We start from the raw sequence: 25311 nt of genomic DNA, 5'->3' as shown, positions 1-25311 counted from the left end.
ACATGCGTATAATCTTCATTGTGAACTGAGATCACGCAGTAACCATCGCAAAGGGGTATTCGTTTGTTTATTTGTTCGTTTGTAGAGCTATTCTCATAGCAAGCTTTCTTTGCCCATCCCCCTTGTCCTTCCAGACGCCCTAAACTCCTCTCCTTTCTGTTTCCCCCCAAATTAAAAGGGGGGATGCGGGTTTTCAGATGGGCTCGGCCCAGCCCAGAGAAGAGAAAACAAAATTGCAAATACAGCTTCATCCGAGTCTGGTCCTCGAATGGTGGAAACCAGCAGAGTTGGAAATTGATCAAGCGCGCCGATAGATTACTTCTCCGCCTCCACAGTCTGCTGCTCCTCCTCGACCTTGGTCCTCTTCGTTTCCAGCTCGGTAGACTCGTCGTCGGCCTTGCGCTTACCATTGCCGTTGGCGGCTTCGGCGTCATCCACCTTGGCCTTCTTCTTGCGCACGAGGCCCGTCAGGTCCACGGCGTTCTTCGTGGCCTCTTCGACGCGCGCCTGCACGTCGGCAGCAGATTGGCCAAAGGCGGCGCCGAGGATGCCGCCCAGGGGGTTGGCGCCATCGCCGAGGAGGTCGCTTGCGCTGAGGGGGTCCTTGCGAAGGTCGACGAGCTGCGAAGTGTTAGTGAGGGCAGAGATGGAGAGGCAGAGTGATATAAGAATCGAGAAATTTAAGGTCACGTTCGCCAGGTCACATACCCTTTGCTCCAAGTCTACTATGACTTCCTTCATCTCCTCGACAGCCTTGCGCGACAGCTCGTTGTCCTCTGGCGACGCTGAGCTAGCGATATCAACCTCAATTGCCTGCATCTTCAGCTTGAAGCTCTTGATGGCAAGCTCCATCTCCTTGATCGCCTCGTCGCGCAGGCCCTGGTCAATCTCTTCGCGCTTGGTGTTCTTGCCCTCGTCGTCGGCAGCGGTGACGGAGGCAAACTCGAGAGCGAGGGAGAGCTTGTAGTGCGCCTCGGCAATGATTTCGGACTCTTCGGGGTACAGCTCCATCTTGTAGTTCAGAGATGTGCGGCCATCCTCAATGGCATTGGGGTATCTGCGCACGAGGGCAAGTCAGCCGCGTCGCGTCTCGTTTTTTTTGGGGGGAGGACATCAAAATCTGCAAGGCATACCGCTCATTCTCAAGGGAGATTTCGGCAAGACAGTCGTGGGTCTCGGCGAGGCGCTCTTTGATGTGTCTGACGGCTGGAGAGTCTTCCTTGGCGGCTTCCTTGCCCTTGCCCTTGTCGCCGTCGCTTTGCGCTTCCTCCTCCTGCAGCTTCTCCAGCTGCTTGAGGTAGCAGACGCGAGCGAGGTCGAGAATCTCAAAGGCAGTGGCAAGGTCGTCGTCTTCTTCCTCGTCTTCGTCTCCCTCCTGGGCCTATTGGTTGAAACGATGGGTAATTAGACAGCGAACGCAAGCCTGGTCAAGCTGGCTGGCATATTACCCACCTCGTCTTCGTCAGACTCGTCAAAGTTCTCATCGCCCGTGAACTGGAAAAAGACCTTTTTTCCCTCGGGAATGTCGGCCTTGTCCTCGCTCTTCTTCTCCTTGCCCTCTCCAGATTGAGCAGCCTCGCCCTCCTGTGTTACCTGTTCCTCCTTGGCGGCCTTCTTCGACGAGGAGCCGTTCGCCTTCGTCTTCTTCTCGACGGGCGCAGAGCCGCCGAGGACGTCACTCTTGCTCTGGCCGACCTTGAACAAGCTGCGGCCGTAGTGGAAGAGGATCTCGGCGTTCTCGGGGGCCGTCTCGCCGTTGATTTCGGCTTGCAGGATGCTGGCTCGGGAGAAGATGTCGGCGGCGGCCTCGTACTTTTTCTGCGCGTAGAGCGCGGTGCCCTTTGCGCTCAGGTCGGCGAGGGTGACCTTTTTGGACTTGATGTCGTCGTCGACCTCGTCTTCGCCGGCTTCAGGAACTGGTACTGCTGCTGCTTCTTCTTCATCTTCTTCTTTATCTTTTTCTTCTCCATCTGCGTTTGCCTCTGCCTCTTCAGGAGCTGCGTCTTCAATGGTCTCTTCGGCAGCCGGCTTCTCCACAGCAGGCGCAGCCTCCCCCTCGAGTGGTCGCGTCTCGGCGATGGGTTCTGCCATTGCGAAGAGCTGCAGGCGACACGCGATTTGGTGATGAGTGTGTGCTGATGGCTGGGCAGAGGATGCTATAGAAAGGGCGAAGACGTGTGTCTTTCGTCCAATGGCAGATGGAGGAGCTCACCAGAGATGAAATTGATGATGCCGGGCTCGGGGAATTGAAATCAACACGAGGGAATGGAAAATGCAGAAGCAAAGGGAGAAGCAGCTCGTGAAGGCACAAACAGCTGATCTTTAGCAGCTCCGGAAGGCTTGCTGCAGCCGTGACGTGCGTCTGGGCTTTGGCGCGTCTGATTGGCTGAGAGGAGCCACTTGTGGGGCGGCAGTCAACACGTTGTGGCTGTGTGGGGCTTAGCTTATTTGATTATGTAACGTCATCAGCTGCGATTGACTTTTGCTTACCTACCCTACATTTCGAGAAAGACTACATGTGTCGAGATTACAATTTTGCCATTGCTCAGAGCTGGAACTTGTGGAATACAGACATATCCACTGTCTTGAGCACTCAAGTTCCGCCGAAAATGGTTGTGAGCTGCCGTCACGAAAGGCTCTCTCTGTCACTGAGTGTAGCGAATCAGGATAGTAGTCCAAGGCAACCAGCTAAAGATTCTGAAGCCATCTATAGCGCCGGCAGAATCAAGCCGATCAGCTTCACAGTCATCCTCAAGATTCAGGTTTAATGTCCGTTTAGCTCTGCGCCACCTCGGCTTCCATTGGTGTTCTTTGGCACCAAATGCAATCGGTCATCATCAAGCTGGCAACCGGCTCCCATGGAAGAAACCAATCGTTCCATATAAGAATGCGTGAGGTCCGTCATCTCATCTATCGTAGATCTGAATGACCGCACCACATTAGAGTCCAAAAGTGGTGTGCAAATTCCTTACCACAAGGTAGTATCGAATCTTTATAATCATACCTAACAACTCGTAGTTTGAGGCAGCAACTCCCGAAAATGTCATCTAACGAGGTAACAGTACACTATCTCCTTGCCCTTCTTTCCTTGAGCAACTATACCTCCATTGCATCATCCGTCAGCCGAGCTTTGAAACTCATCCCTTCTACTGTACAGCAAGAACGTTACGGTCAAATGTGTTGGCTCGCCATCCCTGTCATCGACATTGAGCGGGCCGTGGCCTTTTACTCGCAGATCTTTCCCTGGGACATCAGCCCCAACGGCGTCCCTCACCAGCGACCCGGCGTCAAAGAGCTGTATTTCTTCAACGGCGGCGATACGTTGCATGGCGCATTTTACGTGATGGAGGATGGATTCCACGTCATCAACCACTCGATAGACTTTCAAGACGGCCTGTCCGTCCATCCGAGTTTCAACGTTAGGAACTGCAAAGAGACCCTTGAGCTGGTTGAAAAACTCGGCGGCAAAACGCAACTGTACGTTCCGATATTCGTGTCCCTACAGCATGGAGCAAGGAGGGTGACCGAGAAGAAAGAGGCTATTCCGATCTGACAGCTGTTTAGTCACAAATCTGACCTTGGCGGCAACATGGGCCATTATGCCCGCTTCATCGATACCGAGGACAACATGATTGGCATCTGGTCCAAAATCTGACCTGACCTAAAACAGCTGCAGTTCGTGCAAGCAGCATAGTGTCTACAGGTAGTGAAGTTGTTGCTATTATTACCTACACGTATATACCGCTGAGCAAGGTGACTTGTTTGATAAGACACAGCATGATATCGATTTCGCCATTTCGACTCATTCTGATTCGAGGCATATTAGTTTGATGTCGTTGTACTCTTGCGATTTTCCCGTGGCGGAATTTCTGAGCATCATGTTGGACAGTCTGCTCAATCGTGTTTCTTCTCCCATGACACCAGACCTGGGCATTTTAGGGCCAGCTGAAGCAGGGGCATTTGCGATGATTGGAGGCAGATCTCACGTCAACTTCGTCGACGGCCGCTCTTGTGGAATGAATTTTCCAGCCCTGGCATTGCATACCATGTTGCTCTTGAGGAGGTCATCCGTTTCACCGGTGCTTGAGGATGATGATGAAGCATCGGCTCTATCGTGATGGTTCTGTACAGGGAAAGTTTTGACGTTGCCGATTTTAGCATCGACTGTTCAAGTTATCATACGTGGTTGCTTAGTGCCCGTTATTATACACGGCTTAACACTAGTCACGCTGTATGATGCTTACACAAATCTGTCTATGCTCATGATCGCGGCTCTTGGCCACATGGTGTTGAAGTCAAGACCCTTCAATGACACACGTGCATGTACGGAGCAGCTCACAGATAGTGTGCATGCCCCCTGCTGACAAAACAACAGGACATCTAGTTGTATTGCGTTTGATAGTGACGGGATCAAAGACTCATGCTCATTGGTTACCCGTTGAGCCCTGGCACCTCTCGGAGATATTTCGTGCAATCAGATCCTAGTCTGTCTATGTCGAAGCAACGCCGGTTGCCCATTCGTGGAATTACATGCTCACCCTTTGGCGGTGCTTTTGTTCGCCAAAACTTTCCAGAGATAACAAAGCACGTTTGCTACCAACAGGCTCAGCAAAAGCTGATTCTGACTGGATGCTACTGAGACACTTTCGAGTTGTTGTTGAGAATGGGTGAAACGCGGCATTACTTTGACTGATAGCAACTTACTACATGCAGATGGTATGTCTAGTTAGAAAGTGGGCAATAGTACGACGCTGCGTATTCTCTCAACGATCCTTCGCTCGGTCACTGGATCGATACCGGGGCGTTTTCTTCTATTCGGCGGTAAAGAGCCCTCCGCGGGGGTCAAGAACTTGAAACTCCGTGATAGCGTATAGCTATACGCTGGCGTGATGACCTAACCAACAACCGTCTTACTCTTTCTCCTTGCCGGGGGGAGACAGGAGGTTAAACCAAGCATCATTCGGGCAAAGACCATCCGCGTGCTCCGTTTCCCCCACAAGATCGGGAGCCGTTTCGGTCTTACTCATGCTAGTCGGGCTGCGGGGGTTTAGGGAGCTGCAAGGGAAAATGACTGGAGAGTGGTTTATCTCGAGACGAAATAAGAAGCTGTCCCCGCTGGAAGGATCAACTAGGTAGGTTTCTGCGACCTAGGAGTGCTGGTGTATAACAGAGCATCGGCTCCGAGAGATGAGACGTACGGATATGTACTTGAAGAGACTGAAGTTGCGTAGCCTGCTGACGATACGACAATCTGGCTTTCTGGGGACTGCTTGACAAGAGAGTTGGAGGAGGCCGGTGGGAGAATTACTACCTATCTACCAAAGTAGGTACTATATGTCATAAGATACGATACCAGCACCCCTATCAAAGACTATGGCGACATGACCTCGGCGTCTCTTGTGAATGCCCATTTGTCTCTCAGATTGGCAGAGTTGGCCGTGAAAGCAAAGACCAACGACAGGAGGCAACGGGGCTGGTTCCGGTACAAGTAAGGTATGTAAAATTCATTTGCCAGACAGAGACTAAAGATCAACCATCAATGCGCGCTAGCACTGTCTTTGGAGAAGAAATTGAGGTGCCCAGCTTCCAGGCCAGAAAGAGAGGCCCAGCCCGGCATGTCTTTTTCCGCTGCTAGTTGTGATAGGAAGGATTACGATTCTCCTGATGGAGCGCGAGCGGTTGCCCGCAAGGGGGGGCGCCAAACTGCGGGAAGAGAGAGTTTCTCTTGTTAGTCAGAGACGCCGTGCGGACTTCTTCCGTCAAGGTCCGGGCCTGGAGTAACAGCTCTCGAACAACAGATTGAAGAAGCAGAGTGAGCCAAAGGGGGGATCAAGAGCAGAGTGCCTACATGTCAAGTATGAGGAGTTGGTAGTAGTAGTCAAAGACCAGCGAGGCCTGATCATCACCATAGTAGAAGCATGTACATCAAGAAAGTGACCTGGAGCTCCTGTTCCTTCAGTCCAGAGCCCCTTCCCTTCAACTCATCGTTCCAAAAACCCCGGACAAGCCCCGGAGTTGTACTGCCCTGGTCCAGAGTACGCATCGCCGCCCGTCCAAATCTGACTCCAGACAGCGAGTGCGTATGACATTTTGAACACTCAAAGAGGCAGTTCCGTGTATCGTGTACTTTGGAGATGCAGAGTCCAACCTGGAAGGAAGGATTGATCATCGCCTGCTCTCATTGGGGGGTTAATCGTGCGTCGGCAGCAGTGCGGGGCGTCGGCTCGTGATTGGCGGAGAATTGTCGCTGCTCAATATGGCCGGCAAATAGGGAGAATTTGGAGCTGCAGAGGCCCTGCTGGAGGGGTGGGGCCAAGCTCAATCGACAGCAGGGCTGACTGGCCGGCTCCAGTGGGCTGTAGGGGACGTGCTGGACTACTAGTACCACCTAGTAGGTGCACTGGAGGGCAGCTACAGGTGCTGTGGCCAGCGGCGCAACAGCGCTAAGCTTTCCATCAGCGAGCTCCAGCGGCTCCCGCGCTGGGGCTTTGCAGGCCTCCCCTGGGCCACCCCAGCAGCTGCCCGACAACCCCACGGCTGCTTGGATCAGCGGCAACCGAAAGCTGGAGCCTGGTGTACTGTACCTCTGCCAACGCCCGCCGCCCGCTGCGCGCGCACGTACCAGCTACCTGTCCCCCCGCCAGACCAGCCAGCATCGCAGCTTGAAACCGAAGCCTCCACTGCGCTGCTGCACTGGACATGATCCTCCCGATACAAGTTTGCGCGCACTCGCAGCCGTCCAGCTTTTGGCCGTGTCGCGCATTGGCTGCCAGCCTCGCTCGCCATCCCGCCGCTGCCTTGCGAGTTACGAGCTGCCTCTGCCTCTGCCTCTGCCGCCTCTGCTTCTACTGCTGCTGCTGCTGCTGCTGCCGAATCTATTCGCGCGCATCTCCTCTCGCGGCGCCAAGCACCGCCAAGCGCACACCCTCAAGGCTACTAACCTCTGGGCCGCACCTTGTTCACCTTTTCAGATCGGCTCCTCCCTCTCCATCACCAGAGCCGACAGAAGCAAGCCTCACCTTCGTCGCCGTCTTTTCGCTCTGGGCCTTGCGCCACCTTTTCGCCCTCACCTACCTACTCACGATCGTCTTGGGTGTTGGGGTGCTCGGGAGAAGGGAGTGGCCATCTCGACTCAGGCATCTAAGGCCCGACGGTTGGGAATCTAGTCTGGCCCGAGCAAGAGCCGCCGCGGAAAAAGCAGAAAAGAGAGAAGGGGAGAGAGAGAGGCAGAAAGAGAAGAGGAGGAGGAGGAAAAAAAGGCAAAGACTGCCAACGTCGTCTGGAAGGGAACATGGTCCTGATCTGCTCTCGCCTTCAGTCTCGCGCCACCCTCCGTTGAGCCAAGATTCTGGATTGCTGGAACCGATTAGCATCACACCCAACCGATAGACGTCCATCGCCGCCTCGCATCTGCTTTTGGCCCTGCAAATCCCTCCACCAACAAACGACGAGGCCATACGATTTCGGGCCTCGCTTCTGACCTATAGGATCGATTAATCTAACGCCTCCGCTTTGCGTAGAAGCTTCGGTCAAGCAGGTGCCGGGACCTGCGTTGCCTTTCGGGCGAGCGACAAAGAAACGAAGGAAGCCCCTTGCCACTCTCGGCGCTTGTTCGCTAACAAAAGACATTCCTACGGCGTCCTCTTAAGGGCAGCGGGTTGCCGTTTGTGTCGCCGGCGGTAAAGCAGTATCCTGGCAGACTGGCCCTCTTGTCGCGCCGCTAACCTCTGTGTCGTGGCGTCTTCTAGAGTACAGTAGACTCGACAAACGTCTCGCTTCATCGACTGTATCTTGATTCCTCGTTGTCGAGACGATTCGGAAGTCATCCGGCGCCTCTGCCACTAACGGGCTGACGGGGAGCGACAGGAGCCGGAGAGTGCATAGACCGTCGTCTGTCGATAGTCCAGGCCGCCGCTCTGCATTGACTTGCGTCCCCTCCCTCCTCACTGCTACCTGCCCTAACCGGGCCTTCTCCACGGGGGGCTATACTTTGGGCTCGAGTTGTAGTAGCTGCGACGACATCTCTGCGAGTAGATCGCCGGGTACCTTATCTGACTCGGTTTTACCCGGTCTCGCGAAGTCGAGCTCGTCCTGCCACCGAGTCATAGCTGGAGTACAGTAGGAGGCCAACACGCCACCTCCGGAGCTGATCAGGATCCTTTCGCCTATCGCTGGCGCACCGGAGCCGCAAATTGTCGTATTCGAAGCGTTTGGGTCATCAATTTTCCGATTCCCCCTTGGCATGCAGCGCCGAGCTGGTGGAGGTGGTTACGAATCACAGAGCCAGCATTGTGTGTACCCAAGGGACGAGTCGCCTTTTTGCCGGAGCGACAGCCTGAACGATCAGTCATCTTCGGCCTTTTGAGCAAAAGTGTGTGGCCCGAGGGCAGTCTCATCTGAATCACTAATACGATGGCTGCTGTTCAGCAGCTGCTGGCGAGCCCGTCGCCCACTCCCGCACCTATATCGTCACAGCACATCAACAACGGTTCGGCCGCCGCCAACATGGAGGAGCCTGGCACCGCCGACCATGACCCGGTCGTGATTGACAGCGGGCTGATGAAGGGCGCGCCACAGCCGGGAGACTCTCGAATAGTGGTCATTGTCTACGGGCAGGGACAGGAGCATGTTGTATCCGTATTCGCCGAAGTACTGGGCAAGCCGGTTAAAATAAAGCGACACTTCAGAGACGTCGACCACGACGACGAGGGATTCGTGATTGGCCTTGCGCTCGACGAGGCCCAGCGGGACGTGGAGGACAGAGACCAACAGCTGCTCGTAGCCATCAATGCTCACTGCGTCGACCTAGGCATGCCTCCGGACCTGCACCTCTCCGCTCATTGCGACTATGAGTTCCTCTACACCGAAACCCCCTTCTTCAGGCGCGACCTCGCTCGATTCATCTCATTCACGCTGGGCCAGATCAGCCCGCACAGCCAGCTGATGGCCAAGCCAAGGACCTTTTTCATCTCCACCACGTTTCCCGACGTCCGGGCGGCTCTTCCGAACCTGGACATTCTCACCGTCGGAGCGGATGCGGTCGAGATCCGCGTCGACCTCCTCCGCGAACCCCGGGCCGACGGCACCTTTTCCGACATTCCGAGTCTGAGCTACGTCGGGCAGCAGGTGATGCTGCTGCGCCAGAGGACGGAGCTGCCCATCATCTTCACCACCAGATGCACGCAAGAGAATGGAAGATTTCCCATGGACAAGCCCGACTTGTACTATGAATATCTGTACCGCGCGATCCAGTGGGGGGTCGAATACATCGACGTCGAGCTGTGGCTGCCGGAACGCATTCGAAAGAAGCTATACGAGAAGAGAGGCAACTCGCGCATCATGTCCGCCTTTCACGACTTTTCGGGGACTTTCAAGTGGCCGTCACAGTACGCCGAAGACGTGTTTGCCAGGTCGAAGCAGTATGCCGACATTGTCAAGATGATTGCCATCATCAACGACCACAACGAGAACTTTGAGCTCGAGTACTTCCGCTCAAAGATACGGGCCCAGTACCCCGATGGGCCACCGCTGTCGGCCGTCAACATGGGCGAGATTGGCCAATTCTCGAGAACGCTCAACACGGTCTTTTCGCCCATCACCCATCCTCTCTTGCCCATCATTGCTGCTCCCGGCCAGATGAGCACGGCCGAGATCAACGCCGCTCTGGCACTCCTCGGCCAGCTCCCCAAGAAGTACTTTTACGGCATCAGCAGCGCCGCTGCTCGGACCATCGCGCCGCGGGCTCCCTTTTACGAAAAGTGCTTCAACGAGCTAGGCCTGCCGCATCAGTTTGCCGTCGTGGAGCGCCAGCACAACAACCCGGCGGGCATCCAAGCGTGGTGCAACCAGAAAGACTTTGGAGGCGCCTACCTCGACCCGGGCCTGTCCTACCAGACCATCATGAAGCACAACCCGTGGTTCTCGACGCTGCGAAACGGCCAGGGCCCGACACTGTCCGAGGCCGCTCAGGGAATCGGCATCATTGACACCATCGTTGTCAAGTCCGCATCGTCGTCATCGGCATCAGGCTCAGGAGGATCGACGTCGACGCCGCCATCGCAGTACGCCAGCGGCACTCTGCCACCGGGAGGCCAGCCGGGCCTTGCCCCCAACACATCGCTCATCTTTGACAATGCGAGCTGGAGGGGCATCTTGTCCACACTGACCCGTGACTTGGCACCCTCTGCGTACTTTGGCCGAACCGCGGTTGTGCTGGCGTTGACTGCCGACGACGCCGCGCCTGTCTTCTTCGCATTGAAGGCGCTCAAGATTGCAAAGATATACACTGTCGGCTTCAGGACACCGTCTGGGCTGGCCCGCAACGCGCCGCCCATTGAGCAGTTTATCAGCATGGAGAGTCTTCAGCGCGCGCGATCCGTGGCGGACAACCGCGCGCCTTTTGTGATTATCTCAGCCCTCGGCCGGGGCAAGAGCAACATTGTCGGCATGCTGCTGCGAGTCTTTGGAGAGGCCGGCCCGCCGGGGTCGTCAAACTCGAGGAAGGTCTTTTTGAACCTGGCCGAGGCGGCCTCGCAGCAAAAGAACGACCCAGTCGCGGTGGCCGAGCAGAGCGGGTTCACCGCATACGACGCTGCGGACGTGGCGGCTTTTACGACGGTCGAGAGCCTACGGTTGCTGGTCGGCCAAAACGTGCCGTACAGCTTCGTGCGGCTGGCCAGCGGCAATTTATTCTGAGCACATCTCTAGTCTATTTTTGTTTCGAAAGGATTCGGCTGATATAATAATACCCACTGCGAGCTGCTGGCCCGGACTCTTTGTTTTGTCGCTCGATTGAGGATGGCGAGAGAGGGGGAGGAATCCTTTGCTTCTTCTCCTTCTACTTCTTGCGGGCTATCGAGCTGCCCTTTTCGACCTGTTTGGAGAACCCGACTATGGATACGCTTCGGTTCTTGTCTGGTGAATCCGCATCTGTGGCGTTGCAAGCGAGGGCAACACAGAAGGCATGCTATTTCTTTTCTTCATTGTTCTATGCATCTGGCGCAATTTTCGTGGGGTTGTTTGGATTTGCTGTACGGTATTCCGAGGAGTGACATGTGGAATATACGATGTATATAGGTAGGTAGGCATTTTGCATGGGGGATGGAGGAGACAATCGAGTGCTAGGCTGCGACTTTTTGCTTAGAAAATGTCATTTTCCACCTACATACGGACGGAGCATGGAGAGGATTTGAGGGGGGGAAAGAGGGAGCCCTGGAGACTTGGGTCCGGATCGAAAATACTACCTTACACAACTGCATACTGCATACTACTACATACAATGAGCCATCATGGCCGTGAGCCGTTCGACGTGAGGCGACGCAAAGCAGCGGTACCATGTACGGGAGGATTGCTTGTATTGGACTCGCTGGTCTCGTATTCTACGGAGCCTAGAGGCACGGATTTCTGTACCAGCACTCGTCCGGATAGACGTCCGTACGGTGAACAGATCCTATGGGTACTTTGCAAGGCAGGGCCATGCTTTCCCTCGGCCTGGACTATCGGCACATGGACTTGTTTTCTCTTTTCTCCGACAGTAGGTAGGTACTCAGAAGCGTATTACGGACCCTTTTCGGTGGTGGTGCGCGATTCCGTCCCCTCCCCTCCCCTACCTACTTACTTACACTGCATACCATACCTTACACACCCTTGTTCCTGTCGTTTGCGCACCAGGAAAATGATAGGCCGAACGGGGTTTTCGGGTCAGCTTACCTTGCCCCCCCCCCCCCCCAAGCCGGGTTTTGCATTGCAGTCGGGCGGCAAGATTACATTGCTATTGGGGACGAGTTAGAAGGAAAGGAATGGAAGGGGAGGGAACGGATTTGATAGGTAGGACGATGGGGAGGTAGGTGAGGCATGAGAGGGTTGTGAGGGGGCGTTTGCTTGTTGTTGTAGGTATGTATGTATGTATGTCTGTATGTATGTATGTATGTATGTATGTATGTATGTATGTATGTATGGTATGACGGACTCTATAGAGGAGCTGTATGGAAGCGTTGTATGAAATACTGCTGGGTTATTTTCTGTGCGTGTACGAATAGTACCTAGCAATTCAATGTATAAGAAGGCATTCTATATGTGAGTTTGGGAGTGTAGAGCAGGACATCTATGGCTAATGGGAGCAATTTCTGATGACGGATGGGTAGGTACATAGGGTAGGGATTTTGGAATCACTCTTGGTCCCGATTGTCCGTGTACATACGAGTACTATTTCTATAGCCTGGTCCGAAAATTCATAGGGCTGTGGACGGAGACTTATAGGACTTTTGTCGATCCAACGCCGTTTATAGGGCGTCTTTTTCGCCGATGCGGGCCATGAACCGCGATGTTTTCTTCTTCTTCTTCTGTTTCTTCATTCTCCCTTTCTTTCTTTCTAATGGTAAGTGGGCGGAAGAAAGGGGCTTGTATCAAGGGGAGAGATTTCATGCGGGTTTTAATCACTGCGATGGGTTACACTACCGAAGTACGACCTCCATTCCCCTTCCAAGTTTCTATATGCGCGTCCGTCATAAAAGAACTGCAACCAAATATCGACTCAACATAGGTACACCTCATGCAAAAGATGAGGAGGAATAACTATGGTAGGTGCATCCGCATCTGTCCGTCATTGACGTTGTAAATGGAAAAGCACGAGATAATGTGAGAAAAAGGAGAAAGGCATGAAGAAAAAAATAGAGAAAGAAAGTGCCGATGACCTGCTATTTAGTGGTGGGATGTTCGGATCTGCCTTGTAGTAGGTATGAAGGATACCTTAGGACTACCTAGTACTAAGTACGCATGTGAATGTGCCGGCCGATTAACCTTTTACGCTGTCCCCGGAATTTTTAACAAGATTTGTTTTGTTGTTGGCGGGAGGGAAGGGCTTGGGCTGACAGGGGGAGGAGGAGGGGGGAATGCCTTGCTGTATTCGCATGTACAGTAGGCGGCGATTCAGGGGTCCTGGTGTTCTTTGTCTTTCACGTTGTCTGCGCTGGACAGGCAAGACGGGTTGTCGCCTGGAGAGAAGACAACAACAAGGGCCATTAGGTAGATGCTGGACTTGACTTTTGTCTCTTACATGCCTACCGCTCGGCGGGCTAAATACCTACTTCACAGTATGTTCCTTGCCTACTAGGTATGTACAGTACCTACATGTAGGTAGTATGGGCTTCAGCTCTTTCGAAGGATCCTCAACCATGGCACAACCTTAAAGAGATCAGCATCTTGGTAAGGCACATGTACGAGTATTAGATAGCCCTGGTTGCCAACTAAGGAGCGAAACGTGCAATCGACCCAATCAGTACATGTGCTTCCAAAAATACCCATGTATGACAAAGCTCAGGGGCACTTACACCTAAGGCTTGGAAAGAGAGAAGAGAGCGCCTAAGCGATCATCTGGAAGATCTCGCTTGCGCGACATCGTGGCATGATGTGAAAGAGCGCAAAGGGCGGTCCGAGGATGCGATGACGAGTAAGTCTGCATGCCAATGCATCATGGCCCAATCCCGGGCTCTTCAGCTCAGGGCTGGGGGGTCCCTTATGCCTCGCTTCGCATGATAATGGGACTTGTCCTGTATGTATGTTGATGGAGTTGAGTCGCGTTTGCAAATCCCTTGTGAGAAAGAAGCACAGAGAACAATGGATGGAAGAAATGGAACAGGAGGGGGTGTTTGAGCTGTTGCTTCGTATCGCCGAGAAATGGACTGCAGGTGCAGGGCGAGCGGGTGTCGCTCATTTTAGGGCTGGCGTATGTTTTCCCGTCTTGATTCTGTTTTATCGTACTGAGGTGGTTTGTTGAGTCAAATTGCCTGTTGTGAGTTGTGAGACAAGCGAGGCTGCGCGATCGATGTGCAATTCGTCCATCGTGTGCGTGCTTGGTTGGAGTGTGCACCGTCTGACCTCGTCAGAGCGTGGGGGTGAAACGGAGTATCAGCTCAGGCTTGCGGTTGTCTCGTCTATTTCTGTCCGACTCTTGTGCCGACGCAATAGTACTATATTCGCAAGCTGTGATAGTACTAGTATAATAAAACTTGCAACTTGTGAGGCGCGGTGGCTAGTCATGGCAGTCGGCCGCGCTGGCGTTCAGACTGCGGAACAGGCGACCCCTGAAGAGATATTGAACCAGGCAAGCGACACTCGCGAGGAGCCCTTTTTTGCCGGGACTCTCGTGGGCTAATGGTACATACATGGCGGTTGAGCCCGGGTTTAGAGACTACTAGTACTATGCTCAACGGGGCATCGAGGCGTTGCAGAAGATTGCTGTGCCGGGTTCAAGTGCTGTTCGCCGCGGCACGAACCCCGGCGACTCCCCACAAGGCGGCCATCGTGCGGGAAGGGTGGCATTTGGCTTCCCCTATGACTGGTACTGACATGTGTCTGTCAACCGTGGTTCTACTAACTAGGTAGTATGGCAGCCCGTGTCGGCAGAGAGAAGCGGGAAAGGCGTTGAGCAAGCAAGAGACAACTGACAACTCCTCCATCCGTTAGCGGGTTGACAACTCGTAGCATTCAATGGATGTAATGTACAGATTGCTCCCACTGACACACGCACATCCACACATGCACATTGACCACGGCGTCGGCTCTATGGCGGCACATCACCGCCACCGTGAGCTCGGCAGTTGGGGGCCAGTCATCTCAAAACGGCGCAGGACAGCATGGCAAGACGATTCCCTCGGCTTCAGTGCGGTTTCGCTGCTCGTCCGCCGGCTGCGCCCTGCAGCAACACGACCAACACCCCGATGTGGTTCGTCGCTTGCCTTGCGCGGTTGCGACTCTGGATTGGAGGGTCGCAGCAGCAGCACTTGACGGGCAACGAGCGGGAAGACGTGGAGAGAGAGAACGAGCCAACATGACACCCCCCCCCTGACCTGCAGCCCTCCCTCCCGCTTCTGGCTCTGGCCTCCCCTGACACGGCGATGCGGGATGGACGTGGTAAGCAAGCCACTGATTTGCGCCCAGCGAACCATTCAGGTTGCTTGTCTTTTTGGTCTCTTCTACTACTGCCGATTCGATGCGTGCGGTCCGATGTCGAGGGTGAGATGACGGCCATGGCGAGGGCGAGGATGATGATGCCTGTATACTTCCGCCCTATGCAGTCGGCATGTGCGGCTGTTTTGGGGCTGTTGAACCGCATCATCGTCCGTTGATGCCAAACTTGGAGCAGATACTGACAGATCCTGGACGGACATGGCATCGCGAACCGGCAAGAGTCGCCGGGCTGGTTTGAGCCCTGCGGCATGTGCATCGCGGGACGAGCACCCGAACGGATGCCTCTGTGCTGGGAGGCCGTTGGTTGGCTCTCGGTGTGTGATGCAGCGAGTCGTCTGGCTGTGACTGGCTAGTTGGGGGATGGGGGGCTTCTCACTGCATAAAGGGTGAGAGTATGTATGCTGAAAGGGCCGGGTGAGATGGATGCTGTGCATGATTTGACGCCCTCTATGTATGTTGTAGACCAGCCCGGACTCGGATTCGATGTGATGCTCTCAAAAGTACTTGTACCTGGTGATGCTGCTCCAAGTCTTGGTGTCTGTGATTGGACTGCGTGTGTCTGATGGCACCTGGATAGTCTGATGCCCTTCCGTGCAAAATGCTCCGAAGCGATTCTTCTCCATAGGTACTTGTCACGGTGATTAGATGGGAACATGAAGCGAAGCATGCAAAGAAACTGACAGGGATGCTCGAGTGGGGAGAAGCCGTGATCAGTGATGGATTTGATATTAGCAAGGGCGGCCGATTGGGAGCGAAGCTCCAGCGGTTCCAAACTGGTCGAGTAGGGCTACGAGGGCGCTAGACCGCTAGCAGCATCACGGCACAGGGGGTTGAGGGGGGTAATTGAGGCACTGGTGGACGTGTACCGGTACCGTATTGACGGCTGTAGGTAGGTAGTGTCCATAGGTATCACATCTGCCACGGGATGAGACAGGAACAACCTTGATCGGGCATTCAATGGACGCAAGAAGGTATTGTATGTAGTACTGAGGTGCGGCACAGCTTTGGTATGGCGCGGAGAAGCCCCGAGATGCTAAAAGATTTAATGCGACATTGGGTGAACTTGGACCTGCTGCTGGGAACTTGAACCGAATTCCGCGCAGCGCCAAAAGGGACGGAATGGATTGATGCTTGAGGTGTTCTATCCTGCATTTGGCATTTGTACCTCTACGGGCTGCGAAAGCGGAGCAGCGGTCCGTTGGCGATAGGCTGGAGGCGTGGCCTCTGACGGGGCTGTTCAGGCGGGCTGGCAGGACTTACTAGCGGGTTCAGAGGGCGGGGGTTCAGAGACCAGTGACGGCTGGCTGTCGCTGTCGCAAGTACCTGTACCTGACCCCGTACCTGTACCCGTCCCTGTCTGGTCCCTGTCCCCTGGGCCTGGGGCCTGTAAGGTTAGTGCAGTAGGCAGAAGGAACACTGGAGCTGGAGGTTGCCGACGGCTCAGGCAGGCCAGGCCAGACTCGATCAATCAATGGATCAATGCCACTAAAAGAGGTACAGTCCATACTTACAGCAGGCACTGCACTGCACTGCACTGCTCTGCTCTGGCGGGTGCATCGAGCCAGTGCAGCCCAGGCCTCACCTCACCTCCATCCATCTCTTCTATCCCGGGGTCCTCACGAGGCAGCAGCTCCGAGGCCTCGACAAGCTTCCATCTCCTCACGTCCGCGATCCCTCCGCCGCCGGCTGCTGGCCCACGACTCGGCTCCTTGTCTTCTATATTTGTCTCTCCCTCTCGGCGCCCGTCATCCTCCGCCAGCGCATCCTTCCAACGTCAAAAAGCCCAGCCAGCACTCGCACACACTCGGTGCGCCGGCCGCCGCAGCTCCTCGACCAGACCGAACCTCCAGACCTGCCAGCTGCTTGTCGTCCCGACGCGACAGACGCAGCGCCCAGCACGCAGACAATCCTCGACAGGGCCAGCTCCGGGCTTGAGCGAGCCGCCGGCATCTCGTGTCCCATAACCAGTGCACCAACACGGAATTGCTTGCGCTGCAGGCCGTCTCGCCCCCCCGGGCCCTTCGTTCGCCGCCTTCTGCCTCTGTCCGTCCCTCTCGCGCGCCTCCTCTGCAGCAGCTTCACCCGCTCGCTACGTCTGGCCTTCGCCTCAAGCCGCCTGCTGGTCCTATACCGTTGCCCCGTGCTGCTCTGCCCTCGACGGCTTAGGCGCCCTGCTGGCGGCGGCCGGCAACCCGCATTGCCTGCAGAGCGGCCTCTCGTTGCTCCTCGGAGCCATTCGGCAACCCCCAACCGGGCGCCCGCGCATCCTCGTCCGCCTCTCCCAAGATGAACGCTCCGCATCGCCCTCCGCAGCAGCCCATGGCCTTGCCGCCCCAGCGGCCGCAGGTTGGCATTGAGCGCCTGCCTGCTCGCAATGTCACCACCGAGCCGCGCGAGTCCATGAACTGCAAGTCGTGCCGCAAGCGAAAGGTGAGTTGTTGCGTTCCCCGGGCTGTCCTCTAGGCAGCTCTCGCTCTGCGCCAATCTCTGTAGCCCCCCCCCCCCCCCCCCCCCCCTCCATTGAAAGTGAGTCTTGCGCGCAGTTTCTGACATGGTTCTTCTCATTGTGGCTTCAGATCAAGTGTAATCGCCTGCGTCCTTCTTGCGAAGCATGTCTAGTGTTCCAATGCCCGTGTATATATGGTAAGCTCAAACGGTGCCCTGTGCCGCCTCGTACTCTCGGAGCGGGGAGCCGAGTGTCTCACACCTTATGCGAGACAACTTTCTTGTTGGAAAGCGCCGCCGTTGTACCGGGACTTAATTCGGACCAGAAATGCTCATACATTGGTCTCCTAGATGCTGTACCGAAGAAGCGCGGGCCAAAGACGGACGTCTTGGAGGCTCTCTTGAAGAGAGTGGATGGTTTGGAGGCCAAGCTCAAGGAGAAGAATGCCGAAGGCGAGCAGGCGGCTCCCTCAGCGGCGACACAGCAGCCGGCAGCAGCTGAACCATCCACAAAGAGGCAGTCGGACGAGCGAGACGTTGCGGAACCCGTCGCCAAGCGGAGAGCCACCGAGGACAAGACGCCCAACGTCACAGAGCTGCCGCTGTACTCCCCAAAGACGTCGTCGACAGCTGGGTTGGTTGCTCCGTTGCCGTTGTGCTTGGTCAATGCTAATCTGGGCCATCAGGGATCCCGCCACCCCCTCTATCCAGACCGACGCTCTTCTTGATACCTACTTTACGCGCTTCCACAACAAGCCCTTTCACATCTTTGACGAGTCGGTGATACGGAAGCGCATCCAGCTCAACCAACTCCCCCCCTTCCTCTTCGACGCCATTGCCGCAGTCGCCGCCAGGTATGTCTCCAGCATGGTAGTGCCAATCGTGTACATCTCATCTTACTCTTATGTAGGCACACACCGCATCCTCGCGGTTTCCGGGCCGCCGTCAAGCTGGGCGACGAATATGCCTCGCGAGCCAGGAGTGCCATTGACATCGATGAGCCGTCCATTGACAATCTTCAGGCCATTGTGTTACTGGCAATTGCATATACTGCCTCGGGAAAGGGGAGGAAGGCCTTTATGTTACTGAGTACGTCCAGCGGGAGGCCCAGTCTTTCAATGTGAGACAGACATAGCTAACATTGTGGGCCTAGGCAACGCCATTGGCATGATCATGGCGCTGGAACTGCATCGCGAGATGGATCAGCAAGCACAGGTGACGCCGATGGAACGCGAAACACGGAGACAGCTCTTTTGGTCGTGCTATTTGCTGGACCGCTTCTCTGCCTCCGGCTCCAAGCGCCCCTCCCTCATCGGCGACGATTCCATTGCTTTGCGGCTCCCGTCATGGTCTCCAGCCGTTTCTGGCCTTCCCGTGGACGGCGACTTCTTCCTCTGCGGCTCTAACCTGCAGTACTTTCAGGGCAGCGGCAAGAAGTCCCAGGGCAGCTCCGGCATGCTCATCGACATCACGCGCATCCTCGGCGTGACGAACCGCTATCTGGCGGCCGGGGGCGTCAAGGGCGACTCGCACTTCCCCTGGCACTCGCTGTCAAATCTGTCCAAGATCAGGCAGGATCTTGACGTGTGGGCGTCGGGCACGGATGGCGTCTTTGCGTCAATGGATGTGCTCTTTGGCCAGCCGGACTCGACGGTCCTTGTCCTGTGCAAGCTCATCTACCACCTCATCCACTGCTTGATTTACCGTCCGTTCCTCCCTATCAGCCTAGCTGAGCTGGCAGGAAACGGACAGCACCAGTCGTGGCAGATTGAGGCCACCAACATGTGCTTCTTCCATGCGAATGCCATTACGGAGCTCGCCGAGGTCGGCAGGCAGATGCAGACCATTGAGTGGCCGTCGTTTGTCGGCTACTGCATCTGCACCGCCGGCACCGTCCACATCCACGGCGCTCACTACGGCAAGCAGGGCGCCAGCGGCGAGATCAGCGTCTTCAGCTCGTCTTCGGACTTCTTGTCCCGCGAAATGCAGCTGTTGAGCGACCTGCGGTTCACCTGGGCCATTGTGCAGCACCAACGAGATATGCTCCAGCGACTCTACGAGGCTCACAGAGAGCTGGTCAAGGCCATCACCGGAAGCGCAATGCGATACACGCCCGGCTTCCAGCTCGAGGACTTTTTCGATCGATATTCCAACATTGGAGGGCCCGGGGGACCGACGTTCCACTTTGATACCGCCAACCTCAGCCTGGCCGATGAACTGGTCGACTACTCCAACGAGCCGACCCCCCTGTCCGATATACAGTCTCCTTGGCCCACGGAGAACAGGCCGAACCCCAAGATGAAGAAGCCTTCCCAGTCTTCCCTTCAGGGCATACCTCTGCCTCTCACGCCCACGATGACGGTCACGAGCTATCCCCGCCAGTCCGTACCCATGCAGCCTGGGCTGATGCCGGCCCCGTCGACGCCTGGGGTGGGCGCCCTGGGCGAGATGATGCCGGCTCACATGGATGCCCAGCGGCAACAGCAGCACCACCTGAGTGCCATGCGCAGCACCGTCGACGTCACCTCGGCCGCCCACCCTGCCATGGCTGGCTTCGGCCTCGGGCATCCAGCGCACGCCGGTGCAGGAAACATGGCCTCCATGGCCGGCATGGCATTCAGCCCCGCGTTCCACTACAACCTCGGGCCATCTCACGCGACAGGCGGTGTGCCTCAGCAGCAGGTCATCAACGACGCCAGCGGAGGCTTCGACGCCATGTTCGGAACGATTTCGGCCAGCGCATACGGCAGCCCGCCCACCTGGCAACCAGGGGTCAGCCAGGCAACGCCGGGAGCCACGGCTCCCAGCCCCAGCACCAAGAGCAACACGGGCAGCACGGGGACGACGGGCGAGGAGAAGGATCCGTTCATGAGCCTTTTGGAGCAGCTTGCCAACGATGAGCAGCGGCAGAGCAGCGGATTGAAGAGCGAGCTCGATTTCTTTCTGACGGGTGGTAGCGCGCCATGAGGGATAGCTATTCCTCTAGGTTCCTCTGTTTTGACAAATTATGGAGGAGGATATATATATATATATATATATATATATATATATATATATATATGGACGAGCGGGCAGTCACCTGTGCCGGACATGGAAAATCGTATTGAAAAGGAGCAGCGGTAATGGCAGGGAGCAGACATGTATGCTGACAGAATCTCACAAATGGGCTTGTATGTATCGACGGAGGACGTGTATAAGAGGGCCATGTAGGCTATGCATGTATGATATGACGAAACGAAGCGGGCCTTGCTCCTGTTTTCTGCCTGACTTGGGGGGTCTTGAAAGCGGCAGATGTGGCCTAGATACCCTTTCTTTTGAAAACTGAGAGTCTTTTAATGCAATGAATGATGAAGCAAATAGTCAAATCTAAAACTCTTGACCTAGTATATCTCGTACATCAAAGGACCCTGTATATAATCCCACATGATGACACAAATGTGCATGATCCAATCACTCCTCGACCTCCTGCAACGTCCGCTCCTCTCCCTCCCCAGGCGCCGTCCACCCAGCCGCAGCCTGCACAAGAATAACAACCACCCCCAAGCACGCCGCGGCCCTCCACACGCTCCCAATGGCATCTGCGTACCCCTCCACCGCAATCTGCCTCTCCCTGGTTCCCAAGAAGCCCTCCTTCCAGACGAGCTGCGGCGAGCCAAGCAGCTCATTCATCAGCTGTTCCCTCTCGGGACTCAGCAGTTCACCGTTGTTGTCGTGGTGGTGGTGGTGGTGGCCGTCGAGGGAAAGGAAGCCGCGTAGGAGACGCGCGCGGAGGACGCGGAAGAAGATGCCGCCGCCGAGGGAGGTGCCGAAGCTGCCGCCGAAGCCGCGGAAGGTGGCGAGGAGGCTGGTGGTTACGTAGGATGTGGAGGGGTGAGAGAGGTGGAGGATGTGGACGAGGGCGTAGTTTAGGGATATTCCTGTGATGATGCCGTTGAGGCATATGGTTGCTACGAAGGCGGTGAATGGTGTGCTGGGAGACGATGATGATGATGTTGATGATGATGAGGAGGAGGAGGAGGAGGAGGAGGAGGAGGAGAGGGAGGGAAAGGAGGAGGGGGAGATGGGGATGGAGATGGGATGGGTGAGGAGTGATAGGGCGAGGACGGTGAGTGTAAAGGCAAGCAAGGAGAGGAGCTGCGCGAAATAGTACGATCCCTGGCGTCGGATATGTAGCCATCCGATGGCGAGGCCGCCGATGGAGAAGCCAACGTTGGTGGCGATGAGGAGGGAGCCGGCTTTTCCCGGGGAGGCAGCGCGGAGGGAGAGCATGAGGATGGGCGTGTAAAAGAGGATGGCCCAGCGGGCGGTCATGAGGCCCAGCTGGGCGAGGCAGGAGAGCAGGACGGGGCGGGAGGAGAGGACGGAGAGGGGGATGATGGGGTCCGGGGCGAGGCGGAACTCGGTGATGGTGAAGAGGAGGAGGGTGAGGAGGGAGGTGAGGAGGGGGAGGGGATGGATTTCGGCGGAGAGGGAGTGGAGGAAGAGGACTATGGTGAGGGTCTTTTTGGTGATGTGGATGTTAGCGAGCTTTGGAAAAAAGATGGGATGTGCAAGGGGGGGTTAAAGGAAGATGATATGCTTACAAGGAGAAAAGCGCCGAGGTAGTCTATGCTGGCGAGTCTTTGTCTTAGAGAAGCTGGTTTGCCGGTTTGTTCTGATGGGGGCAGCGACATGGACGTCGGGAGGCTGAGATGGAGCCCGATGCCTGCGAGGAGGACTATCGGCGACGGGAACCAGAAGAGCGGCCTCTGCAGGCAGACGTCAACTTGATCAGCCAAAAAAAGCCCGGTATGTTAAAAAAGCGAGAACAAGGCAACATTTACTCACCCATCCGACAACCGGCTCCAAAACACCAAACACCGCCGCCCCGACCGAAACCCCCATCGTAAACGCCGCGTTTACAAACCCAATCACGACGCCCCTGGTCCTGGGCCCCGTGAGCTCAATCACAAACACCACCGCCATGACGACTATCCCCGCGCCGCCGACGCCCATGACGATTCTTGCGGCGAGGAAGGCCGCGTAGGAAGATGCCTGGGAGGCGGCGAGGCTGCCGAGGGCAAAGAGCAAGGCGGAGGGCAGGACGATGGAGCGCGGGGAGAGGACGGATGCGAGGCGGCCGATGAGGGGGAGGAGGGAGGACATTGTGATGAGGTAGCTTGTTGTGAGGGACTGGGCTGATGTAGGGGCGTGGAGGGAGGATGAGAGGGGGCCTTGGATCATGGTGAGGCCGGACATGTTTGTTGCTTTTTTTTGGGGGCGTATGTTAGTCAACGTCTGTACATGTATAGTATTGTGCTAATAGGTGAAGGTGAAGATTTGAGATGAAAAGGATCATGACGGGGGGTTTGTTGTTGTTGCGTACAGTGGATGAAGATGAGCACGAATAAGCTCGCGCCGACGACGAGCCCCCGAGCGAAGCCGACGGTGTGATTCGGTCCATCGGCCGGCTTGGGAGAGAGGACTTCCGGGGTTTCTCGTTCTCTTCCGTGCGTGATGGTGTCGGATGGGCCGTCGGGGTGAGACTCGTGGCCGGCGAGCAGCGCCGTGTGCTCCGGCGATTTGGCCATGGCCGCTGACCGACTGCCCCCTTTTTTCTCACTTTTCTTTCGGATTTATCCGGTACAGCTATGAGTTTATAATTAAGTGATGAGTGATGAAATGGAAGGTCTTTAGGGAGCTGTGAGAATGATGTGTCTGGTGTTTGTTTGTTGTGTTGATGACGTGATTGAGTCGGGTTGAGATAATAGGAGGCAAAATGTCTCGGTCAGAAGTGGATATTGCGGGGAGATTGACAGCCGTCATGTTCAGGGTTTGGATTTATATAGGTTGCGACATCAGTTTATACAGGATAACGGTGGAGACGGAGATTGCTGTGCCGTTATCCTGAGCTTCATCTAGAATTGAACACATTCAGTGGCTCTTGTGGTTGGCTGGGTAGGTATTGTTGGTTGTTGACTTTTGGGAACGGGCGGGTGTCATTGTTTGCGAGCCGATTGGGGGTAGTGTTGTGTTGGACATTTCAGCTGGGCTTCAGGGTGAACAGAGCTACATGTACGTTAGCACATGTAAAACGGGATGTATGTAGATAGATGCGATGGATAACAATGATTTGTTCATCAGTTGAGAAATCACATACCCCTTCGTGGCTGTTACATCTCATCGTCTCTTCGGTCGCTTGCATCCGTTCACATCGTTCATCACTTGCTCGCTTTACATATAGGCATGCGGCATTCCTGGGGGGTCGGGACCTTGCAGACTGCATGCAGCTGCAGATGGATGTAAATGAGGGCTACACACCAGGTTCTCGGAATGGCTGCTGCTGCTCGCATGAGCCTTCTCGGCATGTGCAACTGAAACTGGAAGTCTCACTACTATTCGGGAGCTGCGGTTCAACAATTATACCTAGTCAGTAGCAAAGATTTACGGTCTGTAGTATAATCATATTAGACCGTCTCCAATATCAAGATGGCTTCTCCCCCAGAATCATAGCTTGTTGTGCACCTCCTCCTCGAGAACAAAAGGACTTGCAACCTTTAGCCAAACACGCAGAGGGTATACATTTCTCATTCATTACAACCACGTCTTCCTACCACGTCTGACATTAGGTAGGCACACATCCTTTGCTCCGTACAAAATGCCCCTTTGACTGAATCATGAGAATCTGCATGCAAGTGGCTTCTCCAACAGCGCCACCACCCCCGCCAAACAAACAATGCCGACTCAGGACCTTGATCAGGCGAAGCCAAACGCCTCCATCTACGGTAGCGCACGTATCGGCGCGAAGACACAGAAGCTGCAGTGGCGTTTTGTCTTTCTTCTAGAGGCCGTCGACACACGTGGGTACGTAGAAGGTGCTCAAGCCAGAGGTGGGCGCTTTGGAAGCGTGAGCCCAAGACGTGTTTGGAAGCCAACGGTTTTTTTTTTTTTTCCAAGAGCGCGGGGATTGGAATGATGTATCAGTCTCGAAGATACTCAGAAGCATTGCTTGACTGTGTGGGCTAGTGCATCACGTTTCCAGTATAAGGGGTACAATTCGTGTTCGAGAGTAAGGGTGTCGCAACGACCCAACGCCACGCTCCGTCTATCACGCTTTTACAGTTTGCAACAGACACCCTGAGGCTACGAACTTGATCAGCCGGTCAATATGGCAATCTCAACTCCCATCTCAGCAGTATCGAAGCCCAATTTTGCGCTTAGATTACCTTGGGCATTCACTTTGCTACTTTAAGTGGGCAGTAGAGTCCACTTTGGGCACCGATTCTGCTCTGTATACTCATCTTGTTGAACCCTAAATGGCTGCTACCCTGTGATATTGCATATAGACACTTCTTCAGGTGGCTCTGGTCACAGGATATGGCGGGCATCTGACATACATGTACAACTGCAGCTGCAAGAGAGGTCGTGATCCGTGCTTTGCGGGGGATCGGAGACTCTGCGGGCATTGTGGACTTTTGATGGCGGGGGCTGAAGCTTACTTTGCTCCTCTCGAATCATTTGTGAAGCGGCACAAGAACAGGAAGAGGCAGGTGATGATGGTAGCGTAGGACAGGCCGATTCAGGTGGTGATCCCGGGTATGAGCCAACCGTGTCCTCAGCCATCCCGCTGTATTATTACTTGCTATCAGTTCGCGAGCACCTCAAGTATAATGAAAAGCGTGCAATGCTTGGCCAATGGCGCGCCTATATGTACAGTCAGCACGCGTTCCCGATGCATGACTTAAGGCTGGACTGAGACATACAGAATGACGGGCTGTACATATGTAGATGCAGGATTGGGCGTCGAAGACTGGTGGGTAGATGCAGGCGTTGACCCGGTTGCATCTTACTGGACCGGCTACATCCCGTCTATGCTGATGACACTTTTGTATCGGTACTTGCGGATGGCTTGGTGTTACC

The 25311-nt window shown here is 55.3% G+C and overlaps 4 protein-coding genes across 4 annotated transcripts; 2 read left to right on the top strand and 2 right to left on the bottom strand.

Moving 5' to 3' along the window:
* Positions 1 to 113: 113 nt before the first annotated feature.
* Positions 114 to 2101, bottom strand: TRIREDRAFT_51228 (uncharacterized protein). The gene is made up of 4 exons (XM_006968123.1): positions 1453 to 2101; positions 1134 to 1381; positions 709 to 1057; positions 114 to 621 (listed from the first exon to the last, which is right to left on the bottom strand). The coding sequence occupies exons 1-4, from the start codon at positions 2089 to 2091 to the stop codon at positions 316 to 318; spliced, it is 1542 nt and encodes a 513-aa protein (XP_006968185.1). The 5' UTR covers positions 2092 to 2101; the 3' UTR covers positions 114 to 315.
* A 6311-nt stretch (positions 2102 to 8412) lies between these two features.
* On the top strand, positions 8413 to 10695 carry TRIREDRAFT_5296 (type I 3-dehydrogenase-like protein; the record flags this gene model as incomplete). The annotated part of the gene is made up of 2 exons (XM_006968056.1): positions 8413 to 8799; positions 8941 to 10695. 2 exons carry the CDS (start codon positions 8413 to 8415, stop codon positions 10693 to 10695), a joined length of 2142 nt encoding a protein of 713 aa, XP_006968118.1.
* A 6558-nt stretch (positions 10696 to 17253) lies between these two features.
* Positions 17254 to 20379, top strand: TRIREDRAFT_67339 (N-terminal binuclear Zn cluster-containing/DNA binding domain-containing protein; the record flags this gene model as incomplete). Its single annotated transcript, XM_006968188.1, has 6 exons — positions 17254 to 17409; positions 17544 to 17610; positions 17764 to 18034; positions 18099 to 18266; positions 18323 to 18501; positions 18566 to 20379. 6 exons carry the CDS (start codon positions 17254 to 17256, stop codon positions 20377 to 20379), a joined length of 2655 nt encoding a protein of 884 aa, XP_006968250.1.
* A 483-nt stretch (positions 20380 to 20862) lies between these two features.
* On the bottom strand, positions 20863 to 22838 carry TRIREDRAFT_27181 (uncharacterized protein; the record flags this gene model as incomplete). Its single annotated transcript, XM_006968066.2, has 4 exons — positions 20863 to 21912; positions 21996 to 22160; positions 22240 to 22658; positions 22778 to 22838. Coding segments are annotated over 4 exons (1695 nt in total), but the record flags the coding sequence as incomplete, so codon positions are not given.
* Positions 22839 to 25311: the final 2473 nt, after the last annotated feature.

The sequence above is a fragment of the Trichoderma reesei genome, assembly GCF_000167675.1.
Source record: "Trichoderma reesei QM6a unplaced genomic scaffold TRIREscaffold_21, whole genome shotgun sequence".
In the NCBI taxonomy this organism is placed as follows: domain Eukaryota; kingdom Fungi; phylum Ascomycota; class Sordariomycetes; order Hypocreales; family Hypocreaceae; genus Trichoderma; species Trichoderma reesei.
This window is presented reverse-complemented; position numbering and strand designations above follow the sequence as displayed.

What these genes read in the sequence shown, in the direction of transcription:
- TRIREDRAFT_51228 (XM_006968123.1), bottom strand. Translation starts at nt 2,091, where the DNA reads ATGGCAGAACCCATCGCCGAGACGCGACCACTCGAGGGGGAGGCTGCG. An exon ending in ACGAGTCTGACGAAGACGAG is followed by an intron (nt 1,382 to 1,452) that starts GTGGGTAATATG and finishes TTCAACCAATAG; the next exon opens with GCCCAGGAGGGAGACGAAGA. An exon ending in TAGTAGACTTGGAGCAAAGG is followed by an intron (nt 622 to 708) that starts GTATGTGACCTG and finishes AACACTTCGCAG; the next exon opens with CTCGTCGACCTTCGCAAGGA.